We start from the raw sequence: 23,447 nt of genomic DNA, 5'->3' as shown, positions 1-23,447 counted from the left end.
ACTAACAACATCTACTTTGATCCACTCTCAAACACTGTAGCTCTAGCTGAGGCCTGCAAGAGTTTGGTTCATGTTGTCGACATGTCGAGAAGCCAATGTTTTCAGCGTTGCGAATCCACTTTGCATGCACTTCAAAAGGATGAGTAATAGGGCTGGAATTGATACTGGAAATTCCACCGTCATTACTTTTTGTATCACTGTGTATGCTGAGGAAGCCTCTGGAGCTGAAATTCAGATATGGTAATGAGCGTTTTGTTTCCGACATGCATTGTAAGCGGTAGACCAACCACAACAGACTGGGCCGTCTGTCCAATCAGAGCAGTGTTGGCTTGATTTACTCACCCTCGAGTAGTTCCAAACCTGTATGAATTTCTTTGTTCTGCTGAGCACAAAGGAAGATATTTGGAAGAACGTCTGTAACCAAACAGGTCTCGCACCCCATTTTACTACCATAGTAGGAAAAATAGTAGGAGACCTCCAAAACAAAATTAGGAACCTTTAAAATACCATATTATGGGCACTTTAACTTCTCGGGTACTAATGTCAATAGCAAGACCTATTTAAGGTGCGGCCAAGCCTTATTAGCCGTATATCATTAATTAGGAGGGTTGCGAGGAGAACGAGATCTGAGCCAATGTAGTCTTGAAGAAGAGATTATTAATATTTTTTCTAGTTAAATAAAGGTAAATATATACAAGACGGATGGACAACGTGTCTTGTTTTTCAGTGTCCTTGTTAATCGGTACCTGTAGTTACTGTAGTAAAATATATATATTATGCATAATTACACGCAACTACCCTTAAACCAATCCCTAACTCTACAAAGTAGTTAGTTAATTATCATTATTCAGTACTTAAATGTATAATTACACTGTAACACATACACTTAATAAAGGGTAACCTATCAAAATCATTACTAGGGACAATTCAGTAGTTGCTGGATATTAGTAGGGACATGTCCATAGAGCGCCTACCAAATTCTACGCCCTTGGCATTAGAGGCTTAAATCTTAAAAATTCCCCAAACATTTGGAGCACTTTAAATACAATTTTAAAAATTAATATTTTAATTCAATTTATATAAATGAAATGTGGTCTTGGACCACATAATATAAAAACTGCATAATTTTAAAAACCTAGTTTGCACCCCTAATTCAATTGGGGACATTACACAACTTTTTCTCAGAGGTTGATATTAATGGAGCAGGATCAGTATCACTGATCTTTTGTGAGGCTTGAAAATGTGATTTAAACCCCATTGCTATAAAAACTCCTCTGGGAACCAGTTTAGAAAATAAATAAACACATAAATAATGGAAAAATCAATGCGTTGAAAGCAAGCCAGTGGGATGCCCCAAACACTTTATCAGAGGAGAGAGAGTGAGCGAGAAGCTGTGTTATGTTTCACACATCCCTATGGTCATATAATCTTGGCTGAGAAGAGAGAGGCCTGTTCCCTCATACAGAAAACACACGCATAACTCCAACGACTAAAACACGCTCTTCATAGTAAAATCAAAGTCAAATCTGTTAAGAGAGGCATATATTTAAAAATTTTGAATGTAAATCTAAGATGTTTGGCGCAGTACTTGCACATTTCTGGCTCATAAGTATGGAGAAAGCATGAATCAGCTCAGCAGTGCTAAAGAGTTCAATACTCTTTTGTGTTTGGATATGTGAATCCACTTGCTGTGGAATTCTGACAGGCTGAATGCTTCACATGAACACTTTCACTGACTGTGCATGGACAAGCCTAGAGCACTAGAATGCTCCGATCGGCCAATCAGAAGGTGTGGAATGATGCAGCCAGCCAGTCAGATTTCAGGAGCTCCCTGGTTTCCATCAGCACCAGGGACAAGCAAGTTAAAGTTTTGGGTAATAATATTCTAAACAAATTAAGACTTGTTCAAGGCTGGAGGGGGGAAGAAGGAGAAAAAATGAAGAGGCGAGGGAGGGGTTATGTGGTTAAGGACTGTTTGGAATCAGTGAGCTGGCAAATATTCAAGAGTGCAATTCCATAGACATGAGCAAAAACGCTTCCCAGAACCGTCACATAATATTTACATTGTGGGGGGATTTTCTGGCCGGAGTTGCATTGTGCCGTCGCAGCAAGTGTGCCAGGCTGATGCAACAAGTGAACAAAAGAACAGTGAAAACATAGACCGCACCCCTATCAACAAGCTACCGGGTCTACGGCCGAACCGCTTGTTTCCTTTGTTCGCTTTCAAACAGGTGAATGCCCCGACAACGAAATAGGAAATTCAAGTCCAACAGTGACCACAGTAAGCTACAGGTGCCTGCGTGCACACGAACAACCACAGAAACTTGTCCGACTGGCATGGAGGCCCTCTCACGCGAGACACCAAAGTGTGGAGCGGGGCCTCACACGCAGGGCATGATGTCAGAGGAAATCTTTAAGTGAGTCAATTTATAATCTGTGTGTATGTGACATTGGATGCCCCCTGGCCGGTCCAATTAGGTGCTGACAGCAGCGGCGAGATGGATAGCGGTCCTTGGGGGAACACGGAAAGTCTGAGCAAGACAGAGGGAGAATGAAAGAAAATAAAAGATGGGCCGGAAAAGAGAGAGAGAGATACAGAAGGTTTTCAAATTTAGAGCTTTCCTATTGGTTACTAAAAGTTTTCACTGGGGTCCAATGACTACTTCATTTTGCTTTCTAAAGATCAGAAGTCAAAAGATTAATTTTGATTACTTTATTCTATTTACAGCATTTTTTAAAGTTTTGTGAAACATGAAATATTGTCCATATAACATTTTAACAATTTGCTTTAGTGTAAATAATATAATTAGAGCTGTTAAATGATTAATCGCGATTAATTACATCCAAAATAAAAGTCTGTGTTTATATAATATATGTGAAGTACTGTGTAGGCATTTTGTATTAAGTATATATAAATACACACACATGCATGTATATATTTAACAAAAATACATTTATATATAAAATATTTATTATATTTATATATAATATAAATTATGTACTTGTGTGTGTGTGTGTGTATATATATATATATATATATATATATATATATACACACACACACACACACACACACACACATATACATATAAATATTTTTTAATCACGATTAATCGGTTGACAGCGCTAAATTAATGTAATGTAAATGTAATATATTAATCTTCAGGCAAGAAAATTTGCCATGTGAACCAGACTTGAGAGAGCTTGAGAGGTGCATTCGCACTTGTTGAATTGCACCGACATTACCTAACTAGCATAAATACTGTGTATAAACTCAGCGACCTCAGTCTGATAAAGATGTTTGGAACCTTATCTGGAAGACACTGTGCAGAAGGTGAGTATGAAACACTTCTCCAGTTTTGGTAAAAGTGTTCTTGTTCTACAAAGCCTTCTTCATATCTGGAGAAAGGAGACAGCCGAAGACTTGAAGCATATTTGATATTGGGCTAATAATAATTACTGCAAGATAAAAAACAGATCAACAACTTGCCATCATGCAGAATGATAATGGTACTGGTAAACTATACAAAGCAAAACATTCTCCTGAAAGAATAAAATCACACTAGCAAACTGTTTTTACTACATGAGGCATTGCATAAAAATACATTCAATGAGGGTGACTTTACAGAAGCAATGGTAGCAATGTTTTTTGATTATAATTGGTGGTTGTTATGGAGTTGCTAAGGTGTTCTGAGTGATTGTTAACATGTCGTGTTAACTAGTTGGTTGATTACTGGCCCAAGTCCTTCAATGTAAGTATATCCCCCGGTTTTAGAGACAAGGCTTAAAGGGTTAGTTCATCCAAAAATGAAAATTCATTAATTACTCATCTTCTCACCTTCGTTCATCTTCAGAACACAAATTAAGATATTTTTGATAAAATCCGATGGCTCAGTGAGGCCTCTATTGACAGCAAGATAATTAACACTTTCAGATGCCCAGAAAGCTACTAAAGACATATTTAAAACAGTTCATGTGACTACAGTGGTTCAACCTTAATGTTATGAAGCGATGAGAATACCTTTTGTGCACCAAAAAAAAAAAAAACGTTATTCAATATCTAGTGATGGGCGATTTCAAAACACTGCTTCATGAAGATTCAAAGCTTTACGAATCTTTTGTTCGGAGCGTGTATCAAACTGCCAAAGTCACGCCCCCCAGTGGTGAACCACTGAAATTTCGAAACACTTATGATGTAACGAAGCCTCGTTTACTGAAATCACGTGACTTTGGCAGTTTGATACACGCTCCGAACCACTGATTCGAAACAAAAAATTTGTAAAGCTTCGAAGCTTCATGAAGCTGTGTTTTTAAATCGCCCATCACTAGATATTGTTGAATAAAGTCGTTATTTTGGTTTTTTGCCACACAAAACGTATTCTCGTTGTTTCATAACATTAAGGTTGAACCAATGTAGTCAAGTATCCAAGCATGAGCAAAACAACCAAATTATAGACAATGGAAACAGAAGATGTCGAGGGCTTCAAGAAAGACTTTTCCTCCACTCTGAGGGTTAAATAAGTGCAGTATTTGACATGAAGCAGTGACATCATCCTCTCACCCCCAAACCTGACGGCTCCCTACAGATGTTTCCAGCCGTGGGCTGCTGTTATGTGAGCTTAACTAAACATTACAGTCAGTCTTCAGCTTTCAGCAGTCAGTGCTTCAGCAGGTGCGTCCTCCCAACCCACCAAACATCTACGCAGCCCTTTTACATTGCACAGATATCGTTTTTTGCTTTTTTATCTGATATTAGTTATGGTTGCGGTTAGAAATCGTGATGAATCTTACACTTATAAAAACTATTTCTACCTAGCAAACTAATCACAGCCGCATTTATGGCCTTCCCAGCATGCACTTTGAAATGACATCACCATGATTTCATTCAATTTAGTCCAATACTATCCCTCAGGAGAGCAATAGTGTAGTAGAATTGGCCATGATTACTTGTTCGCTAATAGACGACATTGTGTGTTCCGTGATTTATATTATGTGTTAAAACAATGGGAGTTCATTCATATTGTCCTGCCAGATAAAATCTGGCATGAGATATGTGTTACTTCAACATCTGTTGACCTTAAATTTGGACACAGGAAAAGCTGAAACTGAAGTCAATGCTGATAGTTGGGTCAAACATGTGGAAGATAATCAGCGAGCTATTTAATGTTTCACATCTGAGACATGCTAATTGGTTAAAACCTCAAATGCAACAACCAAACCTGGAATAATTATTGATCGGAACAAGCTCCCGGTCTGAACCTCTCTCAAGCTGTAATAATAACATTAACTGTCCCACAAAGCCGTTCACCTTCAACCTCCCATTATCATGCAGCTCGGTGCTCAGACTCCATTTTTCTCCAGAGACGACTAGGGTTAAGTACACAACTCCAGGACACATAAGCATCGCTGCCCCTGAGATAAACTACTGAGAGCGGGGGAGAGCCAGAAAAGAAAAAGATGTCTTCAGAATTAAAAGCAGAGAGTGTTTTGAAAATAACATTGAGGGAGAAATAAGATGAAAATGCGTTTAGAGCAGGACAGAGGGAGAGATGGTGCGAAGGAAATAAATCACAGCATGAGACAGCGAAACTCACCCTACAATTAGAGGTTAACCTCACACTTGTTTTACAAGGGCACCGCTCTTTCATGAAAAGGGCAATGCATATCACCCTCAAGGAGGGATGACTTACTCCCTTCCCTTATTGCCTTCTGATGCAAGTTTTATTAGATTATCTTTATATTAGGTTTTTTGGGGGGTTTTTTTGGTACATGAAGCAGTTTCATTTAGTGTTGTTTTTTTAATGTAATCACACACTGTGCGGAGGATCAAAGTATTTTAAAAGAAAAAAAAAAAACTGTTCGGGTGAGTGTGAACGTCTTAGTTCATTTTTGCTCAGAGGCATATTCAAGCTCAGGTCACAGGTCTGTGGGCCAGCAGAGGGACAAGACCCCTCCCTACCCCCATCCCAGCCCTTCTTTCTCTCTGGGTCCACAGCCAGACCGACGGCCCTTATTGAAACCATATGTGAGGGGCTGAGATGGTTTTCTGCTCGGATTGAGGCAAACATGCAGAAAATTGTGGGAAGCAAACATAACCCCAAGACCTAGCGAAATACACTAATTAAAACAACTTCACCAGCAATCAGAACGTGCACACAAACCCACAGCGACAAAATCTGAAAACTGAGTTACTGTTAAAATAAATAAATACAATAAAAACTTGCTTCTCTGAACTTCAAAGGTCCCCTAGGAAAAAAAAGTCTCATTTGACTTAATTCAAACTAGTGCTGTGCAGACACAATCATTTACATACAGTATCAGGGGTTTCGAATTGGGGTCCAGGGATCCTCAAGGGGGACATAAAGGGGTCATCAGAAACTTTGAGAGAAAAAATTGTGTAAAAAAAAAAAAGCACTATTGTGAAAATATTATTACAATTTAAATAGCTGTTTCTAATTTAATCTATTTTAAAATGCAATTTATTCCTGGCAAAACAAAATTTTCAGCAGCCATTCCACTCTTTAGTGTCATATGATCCTTCAGTAACCATTCTAATATGCTGATTTGGTGCTCAAGACATATTTCTTCTTAAAGGTGTCCTAGAACTTCTTTTTAAAAGATGTAATATAAGTCTAAGGTGTCCCCTGAATGTGTCTGTAAAGTTTCAGCTCAAAATACCCCATAGATTTTTTTTAATTCATTTTTTTAACTGCCTATTTTGGGGCATCATTAACTATGCACCGATATATAGGTTGCGGCCCCTTTAATTCTCGTGCTCCCCCTCCCCCGGAGCTCGCGCTTGCTTTGAACAGCATAAACACAGTTTACACAGCTAATATAACCCTCAAAATGGATCTTTACAAGATGTTCGTCATGCATGCTGCTTGCATACATCGGATCATGTAAGTATAGTATTTATTTGGATGTATTACATTTGATTCTGAATGAGTTTGAGGCTGTGCTCCGTTGCTAACGTCTAATGCTACACTGTTGGAGAGATTTATAAAGAATGAAGTTGTGTTTATGCATTATACAGACTGCAAGTGTTTAAAAATGAAAATAGCGACGGCTCTCTTGTCTCTGTGAATACAGTAAGAAACGATGGTAACTTTAACGACATTTAATTGTACATTAGCAACATGCTAACAAAACATTTAGAAAGACAATTTACAAATATCACTAAAAATATCATGTTATCATGGATCATGTCAGTTATTATTGCTCCATCTGCCATTTTTTCGCTATTGTTCTTGCTTGCTTACCTAGTCTGATGATTCAGCTGTGCACATCCAGATGTTCTGCCCTTGTCTAATGGCTTGATCATGGGCTGGCATATGCAAATTTTGGGGGCGTACACCCCGACTGTTACGTAACAGTCGGTGTTATGTTGGGATTCGCCTGTTCTTCGGAGGTCTTTTAAACAAATGAGATTTATATAAGAAGGAGGAAACAATGGCGTTTGAAACTCAGTGTATGTCTTTTCCATGTACTGAACTCTTGTTATTCAACTATGCCAATATAAATTCAATATTTAATTCTAGGGCACCTTTAATATAAATGTTGAAAACAGTTGTGCCGCCTAATATTTTTGTATGAATCGTTTTGAGGAATAGAAAGTTCAAAAGAACAGCATTTATTTGAAACAGAAATCTTTTGTAACAATATCAATGACTTTAGTGTCAATTTTGATCAAGTTATTGCATCCTTGCTGAATAAGAATATTAACTTCATTCCAGAACAATATTTATAAATAAAATGTATTAAGTAGAACTGTCTTTACACAATAAAAAAACTATTTATTCTATTGAGAGTCATCTATACATTGTGGAATTTTAAAAAAATAAATAAATTGAAGGTATGTGAATTGTATATATATGAATTTATTTAAAAAGGTTTCTCTTTAGGGTTATAATAGCAGGTCGCAAAAAAATATAATGTCAGCTTTAAAAAGTATTAGCCAGATAATATTTATAAAATTATTAGGCTATTATTTAGGCAATTATTAAATTTAAATAGGTACTGTCTTTATAATATTATGCTAAAAAAAAAAATCCTCACTCAGCATATACGAGTCTTTACAAACAAAATTATTTATGCATTTCAAAACGCGGTTACACTTTATTTTACAGTGTCGTAGTTACATTGTAATTACTCAAATAAGTACTGGGTACTATTAAATACCTAAATATACTTACTATAGAGTTACAGTTAGGGTTTGGTTTAGGGTTAGTTACTTGTAATTATGTATAATTTACTGTTATTACTATAGTAAGTGCATGTAGTAACTACGGCACTGTAAAATAAAGTGTTATCCAAAACGCATCCCTAAGATTCATTGTTGTGCATTTTCTGCCATTTCAAATGCAATCCTATCAACTTGTATCATATCATGAGGCTGTGAGTGATACTTGAACTTACTTTAAACACACTCAAAAATCAGCGATCAGATGACTGTATCCATGTGATATAAAAAAAGTTAACATTGAGTGATTATTTCTGACTGAAGCATCACAGCTGTCTAACTCATGAAATCCACATGCACATGGATGTTTGAAATCTTGCTGAGTATCAGGTGGAGAGTCATCTGAGTAAAGCAGTCTAAATATTTATTGACTAAACTATTATGTGCTTGAGCTGATCGGTATGACGCTGGGCAGAAATATCAACATTTCAATCCGTTCTGAGGGTCCCTCCCATTCCAGAAAGCTAGCCTAGAGGAGCTAGTCTTGTGATTGTTACGCTATCAGTAAGAGTAACATGCACTGCAGTGGATTGTGGGTAAAATGATAAATTAACAGCAGTGCTAGACAGGAGTCCCAGCATGAGATATGAATCAAAAGGATGACAGATTGAAGTCTAGCAGGAATGGGAGTCTGAACTGCACACCAACAACATGAACTATACATTAATCTCTGTATATTCTGCCGCTACCTGAAGTGTTCATGAGTGTGTGCGTGTGAACCAGGACTTTTCTACACATGGAAAGGTCTGTATCCAATTCAAATCCTCAGGAAAACCCAGATAAATGAAGTGTCCTGTTCAGCGCTATCACATAAGAGGATTCCTCTAATGCTGATCAACAGCCTTGTGAGAAGACCTGCCAAAAACAGTCCCTCGGAGAGAGGAAAGAGTGGACAAGACTCATACAGAGTCTACTCATCTCACACACACACACACACACACACACACACACACACACACACACATACACACAAAACCTCACTACACCTTGGCCCAAACATCTCTACACTACATCAGCACCATCTGCAAACCAGACAGAATTCTCCTTGGGTCATTTTGTTTAAGCTGCAAATAGTCTCACGTAGCCAGACTTCTGACTGTCGACATAAAGTCTGGTCCACACTGAGCCGCCCACTTAGAGAAGATGTTTCTGTATGACTAACATGTAAAAAATATGCAAAATTATGTTTAAGTGCATAAAAACGGCCACTAGTTAGAGAACAAAACATACTTACAACAACATTTAAAGGTGTGCTCAAGAATATGTATTTTTCTTGCTACTAAAATTCAATCTAAGATTCAATGCCACAAACCTTGTAAACTTCATGACTAGCTCTTTAGAAAGCCAGCCAATCATATAAAGCCAACCAATCAGACTTGAGGTGGCCATTTTTGAGCTTGTACCACTGGATGTTGAACTGTAATTTTAATTGGAATAACAGAAGTGGAATTTACTGAATTGCAATTGAAAAAGGAAACAAAAACAACAACAAAAACAAACAAACAAAGTAACAAAACAGGAATTACATTCATCTAACAAAGTACCAAACATTTACCAAACAAAACATAATTAATTATATCATTCATTTTTACTAATTTTGCTTACTTAATTAACTCTTTTCCCCCCACTTTTATTTTAAAAAGTTGCCAGCCACCGCCAGTGTTTTTGATCATTTTCAAAAACATTTGAATATTTTGTTGAATGAATATCTAAACATGCAATATATCAAACAAACAAACAGACCTTCTGCTTTTAAACTTTAAAAAAAACAAAACCAAAAAACGTTTTATTCTAGTTTCATGCATTCTTTTTTCATCAAGACTTGAATATGGATAAGTTTCATAAAAAAAGGCAACATGTTGGGCAAAAAGCTAAGAAAATTGTGTTTTTGTTTGTCAAACAATAACACATCCTCCACATTGTTTTCAGTTAACCCTTAAATGCATGACTGTTTCGCCAATCATTCTTACATATTCGGGTCTTTATCGACCCGTATCTATATCTAACACGGAAGGATCTCTACCTGTCGCGATAATATAAAACTCCTCTGATATTAGAGTAACAATTACAGAAGAATAAAATAAATCGTATTTTGTTACCTTTTGGAGCTTGAAAGGGCTCAGTTTGAGCAGATGTTTATTGCCATCATCACTGTCCTCGTCAGAGCTCATTTCCAAGTAAATTCAGCAAATAATAGGCTATTTTTATGTTTGAGGTCACGAATATGAGCCCATTCGCGATCTCAAACGTATTCTCTAAACTATATAATTTTCAACATCTTCAAAATCAATATTTCGATCGCTAACAGCTTCACCAGATCCATCCAGTAACAGTTACAGTCATATTTGATTGCATTCAGTACTTATTCTGCAGTAAATCCCTGAGCCATTTCATGTTTTGCTTATTATTTCGTTTTCTGTTTGAATGAGTCGCCACCTTGTGGAATAAAAGTGAATTGCACTTATTCCATCATCTAAGATTCAGTTATTGTTGTGCAGAAAAAATATACGTACACTCATACACACCTCGGGTCGTTTGCGACCCTATACAATTTTTTACAAAAAATGAATACAAAAGTAGGCATTATTTTATAATTTTATAATGAATTGATTGAGGAATACCAAGAAGGTTGATGTCTAACTTTAAAAAATGAAGGAGGAGGAGGGTAGTGAATGACGTCCCGGGTCACTAAAGACCCGAGGTATGCATTTAAGGGTTAACAATATAAAAATAAATATTGACCATTTAAATAGTTTTACTCATTATATATATAAATTTTGGGTAAATTTGAACATTATTATAAAAAATATATGGTGTTAAAAATTTTATACTTAAACTTAATTGCAGCATTTCAAACACTTTATTAATACAGTGTTTGAATTACATTATAATTTAAGTTATTAACATTATTAAAGGTACGCTATGTAACTTTTGGCCCTTTTTGCGGAAAAACATAGTTATGGTTGTGCTTCGGCTCTGCGTGACTCTGTGGATGAATATGACCCTTCACAATAGATGATGCTTTATAATGAACTCTGTTAGAGAGCTTCATACTGTATGGGAATTTATCTGTTCAATAAAATACCTTACTCACCTGTTGAGTAATAAAACTCGCATCTCTGCATTGCTTTTACAGCATTTTAAATCCTTCAGTTCTCGCCATGTCCGAAAAGCCCAGTCAATGTTGATTCTTGTTTTATTACAAGCTCTGTCGCATACTCTTTTTGCCAGCAGACTCTCCTCTATTCTGCTTTTGTTTGAAATGGATAATTCACCAGAGATTCAGGATATAGCGTGCTCCATGTCAACCTTTCTTGCTCGTTGTGACAGCTAACTTATGCCACTCCCATGCCATACACGAGTCAAAGGAAGTTACATAGTGTACCTTTAATATCACCTAATATTTCTGGAAGTACTGTTTTCTGGATAATATTAATGGGTAAAACTATTTGTGTTTTTTTGTTTTAATTCAACTTCCTGTAATTTCAACTCAAATTCTAATTCCAAATCCTGTTTGCTACCTCAGTTCAAATTGTGTAAATGAGTTTAATTGAAAAGGCATTTTCTATTCGGTTGTGAATGGTGCCGAACCTGGCAGCTGTCATTAAGTCAGCTGAATGAGTGAGAGTGTCATCAGTGGTGTAGATATGGAACATGAGGCTCATTGCCGCAGTGGGAGCTGGATTAGCAGTTTAGTTTGAGGTTTGGAGAGAGCTGAAGCTTTTTTCTCACCAACAGCCTCGGCAACAGCTGGTCTGCTGCGTCACGGTTGACATGCAACCCTCCATGCCAGCACCAGCCCTCGTTAATACACAGCCAGTATGGGAACAGCACTTTTATCCTGACACCACACCACATTCTTCAAAACTCTCACATTTCAGCTGGAGGCATGATGTGCTCAGGTGGAGGATAGAAACGAAGCCTTCGTGCCTTCACACGTGTGCTATAAATCATTCACTCATACAGTATGTGCCACAGGTAAAATAAACAGAAACTCTGCCAGTCAGCCAACTAGCTGAGAGACAATAAATACAAACCAGTATGGATTAACGCTAACACATATATACATAATGTGCTCACACACGCACATCCACACACATCATTGTGAAATATGCTGAGGAATGTGCATGGCGAGCATGTTTAATGTCTGCTAATCAGATCAGATAAAGACAATAGAAAGGATCACAGAGTAATGAGGCAGGGCTAACGAACTGGATGGCTGAACTCTGAAAATATCTGATTGAAGTTATATTAAATCCAGGCCTGATGAATAAAGTTTAACCCCCAGAGACCCACTGCAGCATAGCTAAAGTTGCCTAAAGCAATTAGATAGCTATTTTTCACCAAATTAAGCAGCAGCAATAACCATTTCGGCAAGAATTTTTATATGTTTTTGAAAGTCTTTCTGCTCACCAAGGCTGCATTTATTAAAATAATAATAATAATAATTCAGTTAAAATAGTAATATTGTAAAATATTATTAGAATATTTTAATATATATCAGTGTCACATGATCCTTCAGAAATAATTCTAATATGCTGATTTGGTGCTTTAGAAACATTTCTTATTATAAAATTTGAAAATGGTTATGCTGCTGTAATATTTGTGGAAACTGATCACTTTTTGAGGAATGTTTCATGAACAGAAAGTTCAAAAGAACAAACACAAATCATCTTACTGACCCCAAACTCTTGAAGAGCAGTGTATTCATAACTTCAGTCTTTTAGTATGAATCTTCCATTTTTAGTAATAGAAATAATATTTATATAATGTTATATTGAATATTGATTGATTTGATCTCAATTTTGACCAAATGTATAGTTAATGATTTTTGACTTTTTAGTCTTTATTTATTTATTTATTTATTTATTTTTTAAGTTGAGTCAACAGTCATTCATAAATCATCGTCAAATTACAAATGAGTTTCAACAGAACTTGACCTTTAGGCAGTGTAATAGGGCTGTTCTGACATTAACATACCCAAAGTGTCCAAAATATTTAAAAGCCTCTTCGTGACCTGCAATATTATTGCTGGATTTCTGAGGGTTGAATAATTTACAGCCCCTGTTTAAAGGGACTTTGTTGAAAGGGTCAAAATAACATTCTCATTCTCAGTTTATAAAAGATTGGAAATGACAGTTAATAGTTAAATGGAGAGAACAAAGTACTGTGAAAAATTGACAGGAAATTGATTGAAGAATAAATCCACCGAACAAGAATAAAGAAACCGCACACCCCCGCCTCTTATCCTCTCTTTGCTTGCGTTATAAAGTAGAGAGAAGTGAATCCACAACGAACTAAGGTCAAACATACACACGTCCACCTGTTAGCTACACAGTCCACTGTGACCAATGAACAACAGCAACATAAACACAGGGATAAGTCAGACAAATTGATCTCGGGCAGGTCCAAGACCTCTGGGGCTCTTTGGCTTCGGTGTCAACTAGAGATCAGAAGAAGGTGGAGCGAGAATGAGAGGACAGAAACTGAGAAGAATTTGATTTAATTTGATAAGAAATGTGTTTAGCATTCTGTCAAACACTGACACAATGCAATAAAAAAGAATGAAGGTAAACACTCTGACAAGCATAAAAATATTCAGTAAAAATGCATTTACTGTAAATAAACAGTTTCAAAACAGTGTCACTTCAGCTAGTATGTTTCCAGAATCCTGTTATCTTCTCTCTAAGCCATTGGTTCTCAATCAGGGGGGTTCAGCAAACTTCTAATGGGACCAAAGGAAGATTTAAAGGGTTAGTTCACCCAAAAATGAAAATTCTGTCATTTATTACTTACCCTCATGCCGTTCCACACCCGTAAGACTTTCGTTAATCTTCAGAACACAAATTAAGATATTTTAGTTGAAATCCGATAGCTCCGTGAGGCCTCCATAGGTAATGGACCCTTCCTCTCTCAAGATCCATAAAGGTACTAAAAACATATTTAAATCGGTTCATGTGAGTACAGTGGGTCAATATTAATATTATAAAGCAACGAGAATATTTTTGGAGCGCCAAAAAAACAAATTAACGACTTATTTAGTGATTGCCGATTTCTAAACACTGCTTCATGAAGCATCGGAGCATAAATGAATCAGTGTGTCGACTCATGATTCAGATCGCGTGTCAAACCGCCAACGGCTGAAATCACGTGACTTTGGCGCTCCGAACAGCTGATTCGACACACTGATTCATTTGTGCTCCGAATCTTCCTGAAGCAGTGTTTTGAAATCGGCCATCACTAAATAAGTCGTTATTTCGTTTTTTTTGCCGCTCCAAAAATATTCTCGTCGCTTTATAATATTAATATTGAACCACTGTACTCACATGAACCGATTTAAATATGTTTTTAGCACCTTTATGGATCTTGAGAGAGGAAGGGTCCATTGCTCCCTATGGAGGCCTCACGGAGCTATCGGATTTCAACTAAAATATCTTAATTTGTGTTCTGAAGATTAACGAAGGACTTATGGGTGTGGAACAACATGAGGGTAAGTAATAAATGACAGAATTTTCATTTTTGGGTGAACTAACCCTTTAAGACCTGCATTAATATTAGAAAAGCTTTCCAGCACTGGAGTGACCTAAGTGGGAAGACCTGAAAACTGATGCTGATGTTGCGTTGTTTCTACTCCATACGTGAGTAATATTGGTTTCGCAGAACCAATATTACTCACGCGACCACAAAACAGTGCTGTGAGATCCAGTGAGAAACGCTTGAATTCTGTGAAGAAAACAAATGTCTCGGTGATTTCAACTAGTTTAAAGACAGATGAAACAGCATTGACATTCTCATCAGCACTGACGAGAAGACAGGAGAAGCATTGTGCCACAACTGATCCAGTTAGAATGCTTTTCAATCTACAAATCACCAACATTTACCATGGATTTACTATAGTAACACTAACAGCATGATGGTATTGTGAAGAAAATATTTTTGTTATTATTAAGCTACAGCATTTGTGCATTTGTATTTATACTAAATGTATTTAGACTACTGTTTTTCATAACAAATACTATAGAAACCATATAGTTACATTTAACCATGGTAGTGATGTGCCATATGCGTGGTTTTACCTATGGTTATCACAATCTAAATATATGACACTATGGATGATTAACTGTTCTTTTAAACTTTAAATCACAATAACTTTTTTGGCCCTTTTTTATCGCCTAGCCCTACTTAAGATCAGTGACTGAATCTGAGCAAATGCTGAGGGAAAAACATTTTTTGACATCTCGGCAACAACTAATGCAGAAGCGCGGCTCAAGGCGTAGGTGTTTCATAACTACATTCTTACAAGATTGCCAGTTCTCCTCTCCTCCCCTTCCCTCCGCTCTCACATCTGTGCTGATGTACAATGAGTACTGTCAGATGGTAATCAACAGTACTGTGAGCTGTATCTCCAACAGCACTCTTCTTCTGTCTGTCTGTCTGCCTCTCTCATTCTCACGCTCTCTCTCGGGCGAGTGTCACAGACCATGAGAAAGTGCTATGATCGGATCCCTCCGACAACATGACAGAAACTTTTCTAACAAATTCCATATTATTCATTTTTAATACCACTGTTTCACTGCAGCAAATAGGCCAAGATATACAGGGATAGGTTACAAAAGTGTTAGCCAGAGAAAATGGTTTTATCTTCCATTCAGCTTTTATAAAGTTGATTAAAGTTGTACTCTTTGATGTTCCTATAGTAATCTGAGTGCTGTGGTCTTTTTTCAGCTTTCATGCAGATGGTTATCAGATTTGCCCAAATCCTGTTATGCCCTCTAGTGGATGAAACCAAAGATACACTCTATAAAATAATATTAAACTGCCAAACTTATGACTTATGTTTTTTTTTTTTTTACTGAAAATCCTCTCCTGTTAACAACGTGTAACTGGATAACTTCAGAACTGGTTCTTGTGCTTGAATGTTCTTGAGTGTTTTTCTCATAAACACTCAAGAATTTACCAAAGCTACAGAGAGCTGTATTCGGTCAGATATGAATGATTTTTATTTTGGCTTGTTCACCACACAAAGCTATTGAATGTCTTCAGAAGACCTGTAATATAGTGAATGAGTCTTATGAACCAATTTTACAATATTTTTATGATAGCCACAGTCCTTATAATATTGAAAACAGTGGCCAACAGCTGGGAAGTTCGTGTTCACGGAAGAAAGTAAATCATATGTTTTTGGAACAACATGATGGTGGGTAAATAATTTCCATTTTTGGTAGGCTCAAGTTGAGGAAACTACAAATTTTAAGGATAATGGCTAAAATATATTACCACTCAAAAGTTTTCTGTCAATAAGATTTTTTTTAAAAATAAACTAATACTTTTGTTCAGCAAAGAAGCATTAAATTGATCAAACGTGAAAGTAAGTTCATTTACAAGTAATATTATATATATATATATATATATATATATATATATCATCAAATAAACTATGTCCTATTGAATATTCTACTTATCAAAGAATCCTGATTTTATATATATATATATATATATATATATATATATATATTAGGGCTGTCAAACGATTAATCGCGATTAATCGCATACAAAATAAAAGTTTGAGTTTGCCTAATATATGTGTGAGTACTGTGTGTAATTATTATGTATATATATATATATATATATATATATATATATATATATATATATATATATATACACACAAATTTATGTATATATTTAAGAGAAATTTGTTATTTATGTACAAAATATTTTTATTTATATATAATAAAAATTACATAAAATATAAATAAATACATATACTTGTAAGTATTTCTCAAATATATACATGAATGTGTTTGTATTTATATATACATAATAATATACACACAGTACTCACACATATTTTAGGCAAACTCAAACTTTTATTTTGTATGCGATTAATCGCGATTAATCATTTGACAGCCCTATATATATATATATATATATATATATTATATATATTAGAATGATTTCTGAAGGATATTGTGGCTGAAGACTGGAGTAATGGCTGCTGAAAATTGAAAATGCAATTTATTTCTGTGTTTGCAAAGTTGAATTCTAAAATATACTCAAATAGAAAACATTTATTTTAAAGTATAGTAATATTTTACAATATTACAATTTTTACTGTATTTTTGATCAAATAAATGCACACTTGGTGAACATAAGAGACTTCAATTTTATAAAACGTACCTCTTACCAACCCCAATCTGTATTTTTTTAGTCACAAAGGTAATAATCAAACTAAAACCTACTGTTCATTTATATTGACATCATGTATCATGCATGCAGGATTACTTTTTACACCAGCCTTTTTGTTTTTCATTTAACTGCTTGCCATCCTCTCTCTCTCTCTCTCTCTCTCTCTCTCTCTTCTACTAGCGCATATCGGGCTGTATCTCATCACAACCTCTTGTCCGGGGTTCTTTAATGAATCTGCATAATGGAGAAGACCCCAATTAAATCCTTGCGCGAGGAGGACTCGGCATCCAGGGTAAACAAACTTACCCTGACAGGGTTGCAGCGCTGGATAAGATAGCGGGCCGAGAAAATGAATTAGCTTCCTGACACACGTCAAAGCCAATCCCAAGGAAGAAGCGGGGCACCTCTCGGCACCTCTATTTTATCTGGCCCTTAGTATTCCGCCTGAGCCGCCCGCTCGAATCCAAAATGTATTCATTTATTCAGAAGCCCCTGGAGAAATCAGAAAAAGCTTGTTGTTCTTTTTTTCTTTATGTCCAGATGGAGTTTGCGTGAATAACGGGAGTTAAGTGAGGCGGAAAATAAGTACAAGATTGCCCGGCGGATGAGAGACGATATCACCTCACGAAAAAATGAGTGTCACCTTCATGCAGACAAGTTTTCTTTGATTTCGAATATTTCCCTCATTTTATCTTTGTCTTCGTGACATGGAGGATAAAATAAATTTGGAAAACAAATGAAAAAATATGAGCTTTGCCTGAACTCAATAAGCATTATCATACAATGCAGGTGTGTGAGGAAGCAGATGATTAATCAAAGAGAATAAGAGCAAAAAAAAAAGCATCTTCTCTAGAGTCGGAGGGCTACAGTGTGCTTCACCTTGTGGTTCCTCTACCTGCCGCTTGTTCCATTGCTAATTAGTTTAATTAGCTAGATAAATTGTTAATACAAAAAAAAAGATATTTTAATAAGCAAACTGAAATTCAGAACAAAAAAGAAAGGGGTCAAAGTCTTGCTTAAAGGGCTATCACCATGTCGATCCAAACCGTACTTTCTTCAGTGGAACACACACAAAAAATGTTTTAAGAATGTTTCAACTTTTTTTATGTGTATGATGAAAGTAAGTGAGGTTAAAAATAACACTGGATTCCTTTAACCTTCAGTGTATGGACAAAAAAACAAAAACAAACAGGTTCATCTTTGTTAATGTTAGTTAATAAAAATACAATCGTTCATTGATTGTTCATGTATAGTTCACAGTGCATTAAATTAATGTTAACAAATACAATGTTTGATTTTATTAATGTATTAATAAATGTTGAAATTAAAGCTGCAGTCCACAACTTTTTTTGGTTAAAAATTATCCAAAGTCAACTTTTGAACAAGTACATTACCAGCCAGTGTTCAAAACTATCTAATTATCTTGTCTCGATTCACAACAGTAAGCTTGTAATAATGTTTTATAATAAGAGCGACATGGCGGATTTCTGCGGGAAATTCAAGCATGCAGCAGTTCCTCTGTGCGTCATTACGTCACGTCCGTAAACAAAGGAAGGAGTCCCGTCGAGTCAGTTATATCATGTGAGGATGCTGCCGGTAGCGGCACATTTATAGCCTTTTCTCACAGCAGCTGAAATAATTAAACTTATCATTTTGATGGCGGATTGTAATCCAGAAAGGACCAAATGACAATCATCAGTGACAATTGGAGATTCACCCGTAGACAAAAAGCAAAAGACTTTGGACTGTGGAGTGGCTACAGAAATTGAAATCTACAGGTAACGCTAATACACACTAAATACACAGTCACGCAGTGCTGATGTTGTTAACATTAACAATTTGAGAACAATATAACAGTAATAATAATTTGCATGGTTTGGCATGATCCGAGCTAAGCGATCGTTAGATTTAATCATCATTGGCAGCACGATTTATTGTAAGCCTAATGCTTTTTTCCTCAGTTGGTCAAAACAAAAGTGGCAGACATGTTACTTACTTGTTCAGATGATATTTTCCAGTGAAAATTCTTATATTGGTCATACTTTCAAGACGTAGAGTCTGTGATTCTGAAGTTCAGTATCCACACCGGTGCTGACAGCAAGCATTAGATTCATCCGCGCTGACGAGCTGTGCTGAGGCACAATGCACGTACAGATAACTGTTCCACATATGACTGCAATCGCATGTTTCAAACAGAGATGGCGACAAAGAGGAAAAACTGCGGACAGCAGCTTTAACTAACTAAAATTAAGATCAATGCATACAGTCGTCTGGCGGAAGCAAGTTATTTTAGTTTATAAAGTTTTAAATATGTATATTTTTCTTCCAAAATGCATTGCTTCGCTTCAGAAGGCCTTTATTTATGGCCTTTACTTATTTATTTATTTTATTTATGTCAGCACCTGGAGCCATGTGGATTAAATTTATGATGGATGGATGCACTTTTTTGGGGGCTTCAAAACAGTCCCCGTTCACTACCATTATAAAGCTTGGAAGAGGATATTTTTAAATATATCTCTGATTGTGTTCATCTGAAAGAAGATAGTCATATAGACCTAGGATGGCTTGAGGGTGAGTGAATCATGGGATCATTTTTTATTTTTGAGTAGGGCTCTACTCGGCTAAAGATTTTTCTGGTCAACTAGTAGTCGTTCTATATGCATGCCTATAGGCATAATCCGTATTCTCTCTCTCTCTCTCTCTCTCTCTCTATATATATATATATATATATATATATATATATATATATATATATATATATTTTTTTTTTTTTTTTTTTTTTTTTTTTTTCATGTCTGTGAGGCAAGTTTACATGGAGTTTCGGTTCTTTTTTTTCTTTATTGGTGCACTTTCTTTTTGCCGCAAGTTCACAGAGAGAGATGGCAGAAAGTGCACCTTGTTTGCTTTCAATATTTGCACAACGTTTTGTTGTTATTGTGAGTGCACACAAATAAAAGAAGACTTCACAGATTCAAAAGATGTATTACTTTTATCTGTATGACTAAAAGTGCAAGTGATCGCACCAGAGCCTCCATGTTAGCTGTCATGCAGTACGCGTGCTATTATTCAGCTTTCACACTCTGCACAAACACTTGAATAGCCCACATTTATCTACGTTAACATTAAAGCGAGCGGCCATGTAAAGTTGCTACTACTACTTACATGTTTCAGACGATAAGCCATATTTGAGGTCGATGAATGATAGGCGAGCGCTTGGATGTCCTGCCCGATGTACTGTGTTTACCACACAGACCAGCTGTTAACGATCTGTTCGTCACAGACTGCGTGACTTTGCCACTTCCTCTGGATTTTTTCCCCCATGCGACTAAGCGACTACTATTGGTCGACTAAGCCTCTTCTTGTCGACTAATGGTTAGTCGACTATTGGGGGCAGCCCTATTTTTGGGTTAACTATCCCTTTAATAAATGCTGTAAAAGTATTGTTCATTCTCATTTCATAATAAATTAGTTAACTAATTGTGTGAACTATTGAAACCGTTGTGTAAAGTGTTACCAAAATTACATGAGGGTAAGTAAATGCTGACATAATTTTTTAAAACTTTTGGTCCATGTATACTTACTGTACATAAAAAATACAATGCACTTACAGTATTCGTGTTGTATTGCAAAACACGTTTGCTGCTATTGAGGTGGGATACGGGTAGGTTAGGGACAGGTTTGGCGGTATGATTTGGTATAAGGGTGCGTTAAGGTGTAAGGGAAGGGTCAACAGTGTAATTATATATCTAATTACAGAAATTATATACATGTAGGTAAAATATAAGTATAATGTAAAAACACAAGTATGCAATAAGTGTGCATTGCATCAAATGATTAATTTAAGTGTTAGCACATAGTTAAAGACAGTTAATGTAAATTGGGTCCGATCCCTTTAAGAGATATTCAAATCAAACGCTAATACAACAGTATTTCTATAATTATGTAAAATAATTGAGTACCAATACTTTGTGTATACAGAAAACCAGCCTACCTCCCTAAGTACTGTGCTGCCATAACCTCTGTATAACCCTCTGAAACCCTGCAATGACAAATCAAAAAGGGTTGTCATCCCTGTGCAAACAAAAAGACATGGCATTTTCATGACTGACTGCTTTACAAAATGACTTATTTATCCGTCAATCCACCCGTTCATCTGTGTTTAACACGACAGCTCAAGTGAACTCAAGTGCATTGTTCACTGTAAGTCAAGCTGATGATATACACGCACCTCTTCTTGTAGAGTATTCAGCAGTACCCGGTAGGTACTAAGGGAGGGATTGGCCTGTGCTCTCTGCTTTACCACTTCAGTCGGCACACGAATCAGACAGGCGACCTGTGTAAGTGGAAGAGAACACTCATCAACACGTCAAATAGTACTGTTCACACAAACAGGATAAAAAAAATAATAATACTCAAGAACACTGAACAATATAGCTGTTTGAAAACAGGAAATAAAATAAATTCATAGTTTAAAAGACAAGATTTATATAAAATGACTGAAAAAAAAAACTTAAAAAGTGGAATAAGATAAAAAAAGGTAAGATTTCCAAACCAAGCACTTGAATTAAAAAAAGATAAAAAATAATATATAATATAATATATAATATATATACAATTATTATAAAATGTGTATAAAAATTAAGTTTTAAGTTAAAAATGCAAGAATTTAGTTAAAGTACTGCTTGAAATGAGAAATTATATACAGTAGTGGCCAAAAGTGATGTCCGGAAGGGATATTTGTTTTTAATGACCCTACAAGTTTGATTAAACCATAAAAATACACAGAATATATTTTATATATTTTAAATATTTTAAATATGAGGGAAGAACAAAACACTAATCTTGGCTAATTTATTCATCTGAAAAATTATTTGGCTAAAAATGCAAGCAGCTACAGGTTTAATTTAAAAAATATGCATAAAAACATACACTGACTGTCTACAACTTAAATCAGTTATTAATATTTCATTGGTTCTCTCCTGTTTTTGCATGTGTTCATAATTTCTATGTTGACATGTATGACAGCCTGGTCAAAATCTGAACAATTTAACATGAGAGAGACAGAGAAAGAGAAATAGATTACTTTCTTTTACTTTTTTCTAATGTTTACCCCCCAAAATACAGAATAAGAATATGATTTCAGAAAATGTAAACTAATTGTCAAATGTGGCTACTGCACTGTTTGTACTTATCAGAATAACACACCTAACCATTAACACAGTTACAACTAAGCATTCATTATTTAATATGCTCATGTGACTTAATAAACAACCCATTACAAATGACAAATACATGTCCACGTATCATACAAGTCACAAAAACGCGGTTTCTCTCACACGCGCGCGCGCGCACAACAGCTGAAATGGCGACCCAGTCAATTCCAGCAAACATGCTTTGTCGATAGCTGAAGTGTGGCATTATTCAAGCTCATTCTTCACGGCCGCACCCCCCTCAGTCTAAACTACACTTGTGGTGCATTACTTCTGATCCTCTCCATGCTGGGGGCGGAAATACCAGGGCGAACCGAGGATGGAAAGCAATCTCCGCAACCACGGGGAGTTTTACCGGGCCCCCCACGAGACCCCCAGGCTCACACTGGATCTGTGGTGCTAGAAGTAATCTCTCCTGAATGACAGAGCGGGCGTGGGGTGCTACTATACTATGAGAGAGGTTAGGACCACTCTGAGCCCAGCTGACAGCCTGCAGGCACGGTGTGTGTGAACAAGCTACGGTAGTTTGCGCCTAGATGAGTCTGGCGGGCGGCAGAGCATCACACTGAAGTTGCCGAATGAATGGACACTTGGTTTACAGAGAACAGCGTGCAACACTTTGCTGTATGGCATGACACAATTGTGCAAGATCCAGCTCTGCGATTGTTATTTCCATTGAGAAAAGTAAGATCAGTGGGTAGGTTTAGAATTTTAAACAAGCCAAAAACGTGTACCAAGAGTGCCATCCAGCGGTGAAACCCGCGACCTGCGACCATCGGTCTCTTAGTGAAAGTGACAGGGCCCAT

General features: G+C 36.3%; 1 protein-coding gene across 1 annotated transcript in view; it reads right to left on the bottom strand.

Annotated features, from left to right (window-relative positions):
• Positions 1-23,447, bottom strand: part of slc25a26 (solute carrier family 25 member 26) — a 65,207-nt gene extending 41,760 nt beyond the window's left edge. The window contains exons 1-4 of the mRNA XM_048173697.1: positions 23,376-23,447; positions 22,913-23,173; positions 21,660-21,764; positions 21,423-21,470 (exon numbers count right to left, since the gene is read on the bottom strand). Coding sequence (XP_048029654.1) covers positions 21,423-21,470; positions 21,660-21,764; positions 22,913-23,173; positions 23,376-23,447 — 486 coding nt within the window. The remainder of the gene's footprint in view (positions 1-21,422; positions 21,471-21,659; positions 21,765-22,912; positions 23,174-23,375) is intronic.

This window comes from Megalobrama amblycephala, linkage group LG21 (assembly GCF_018812025.1).
Source record: "Megalobrama amblycephala isolate DHTTF-2021 linkage group LG21, ASM1881202v1, whole genome shotgun sequence".
NCBI lineage: Eukaryota > Metazoa > Chordata > Actinopteri > Cypriniformes > Xenocyprididae > Megalobrama > Megalobrama amblycephala.
This window is presented reverse-complemented; position numbering and strand designations above follow the sequence as displayed.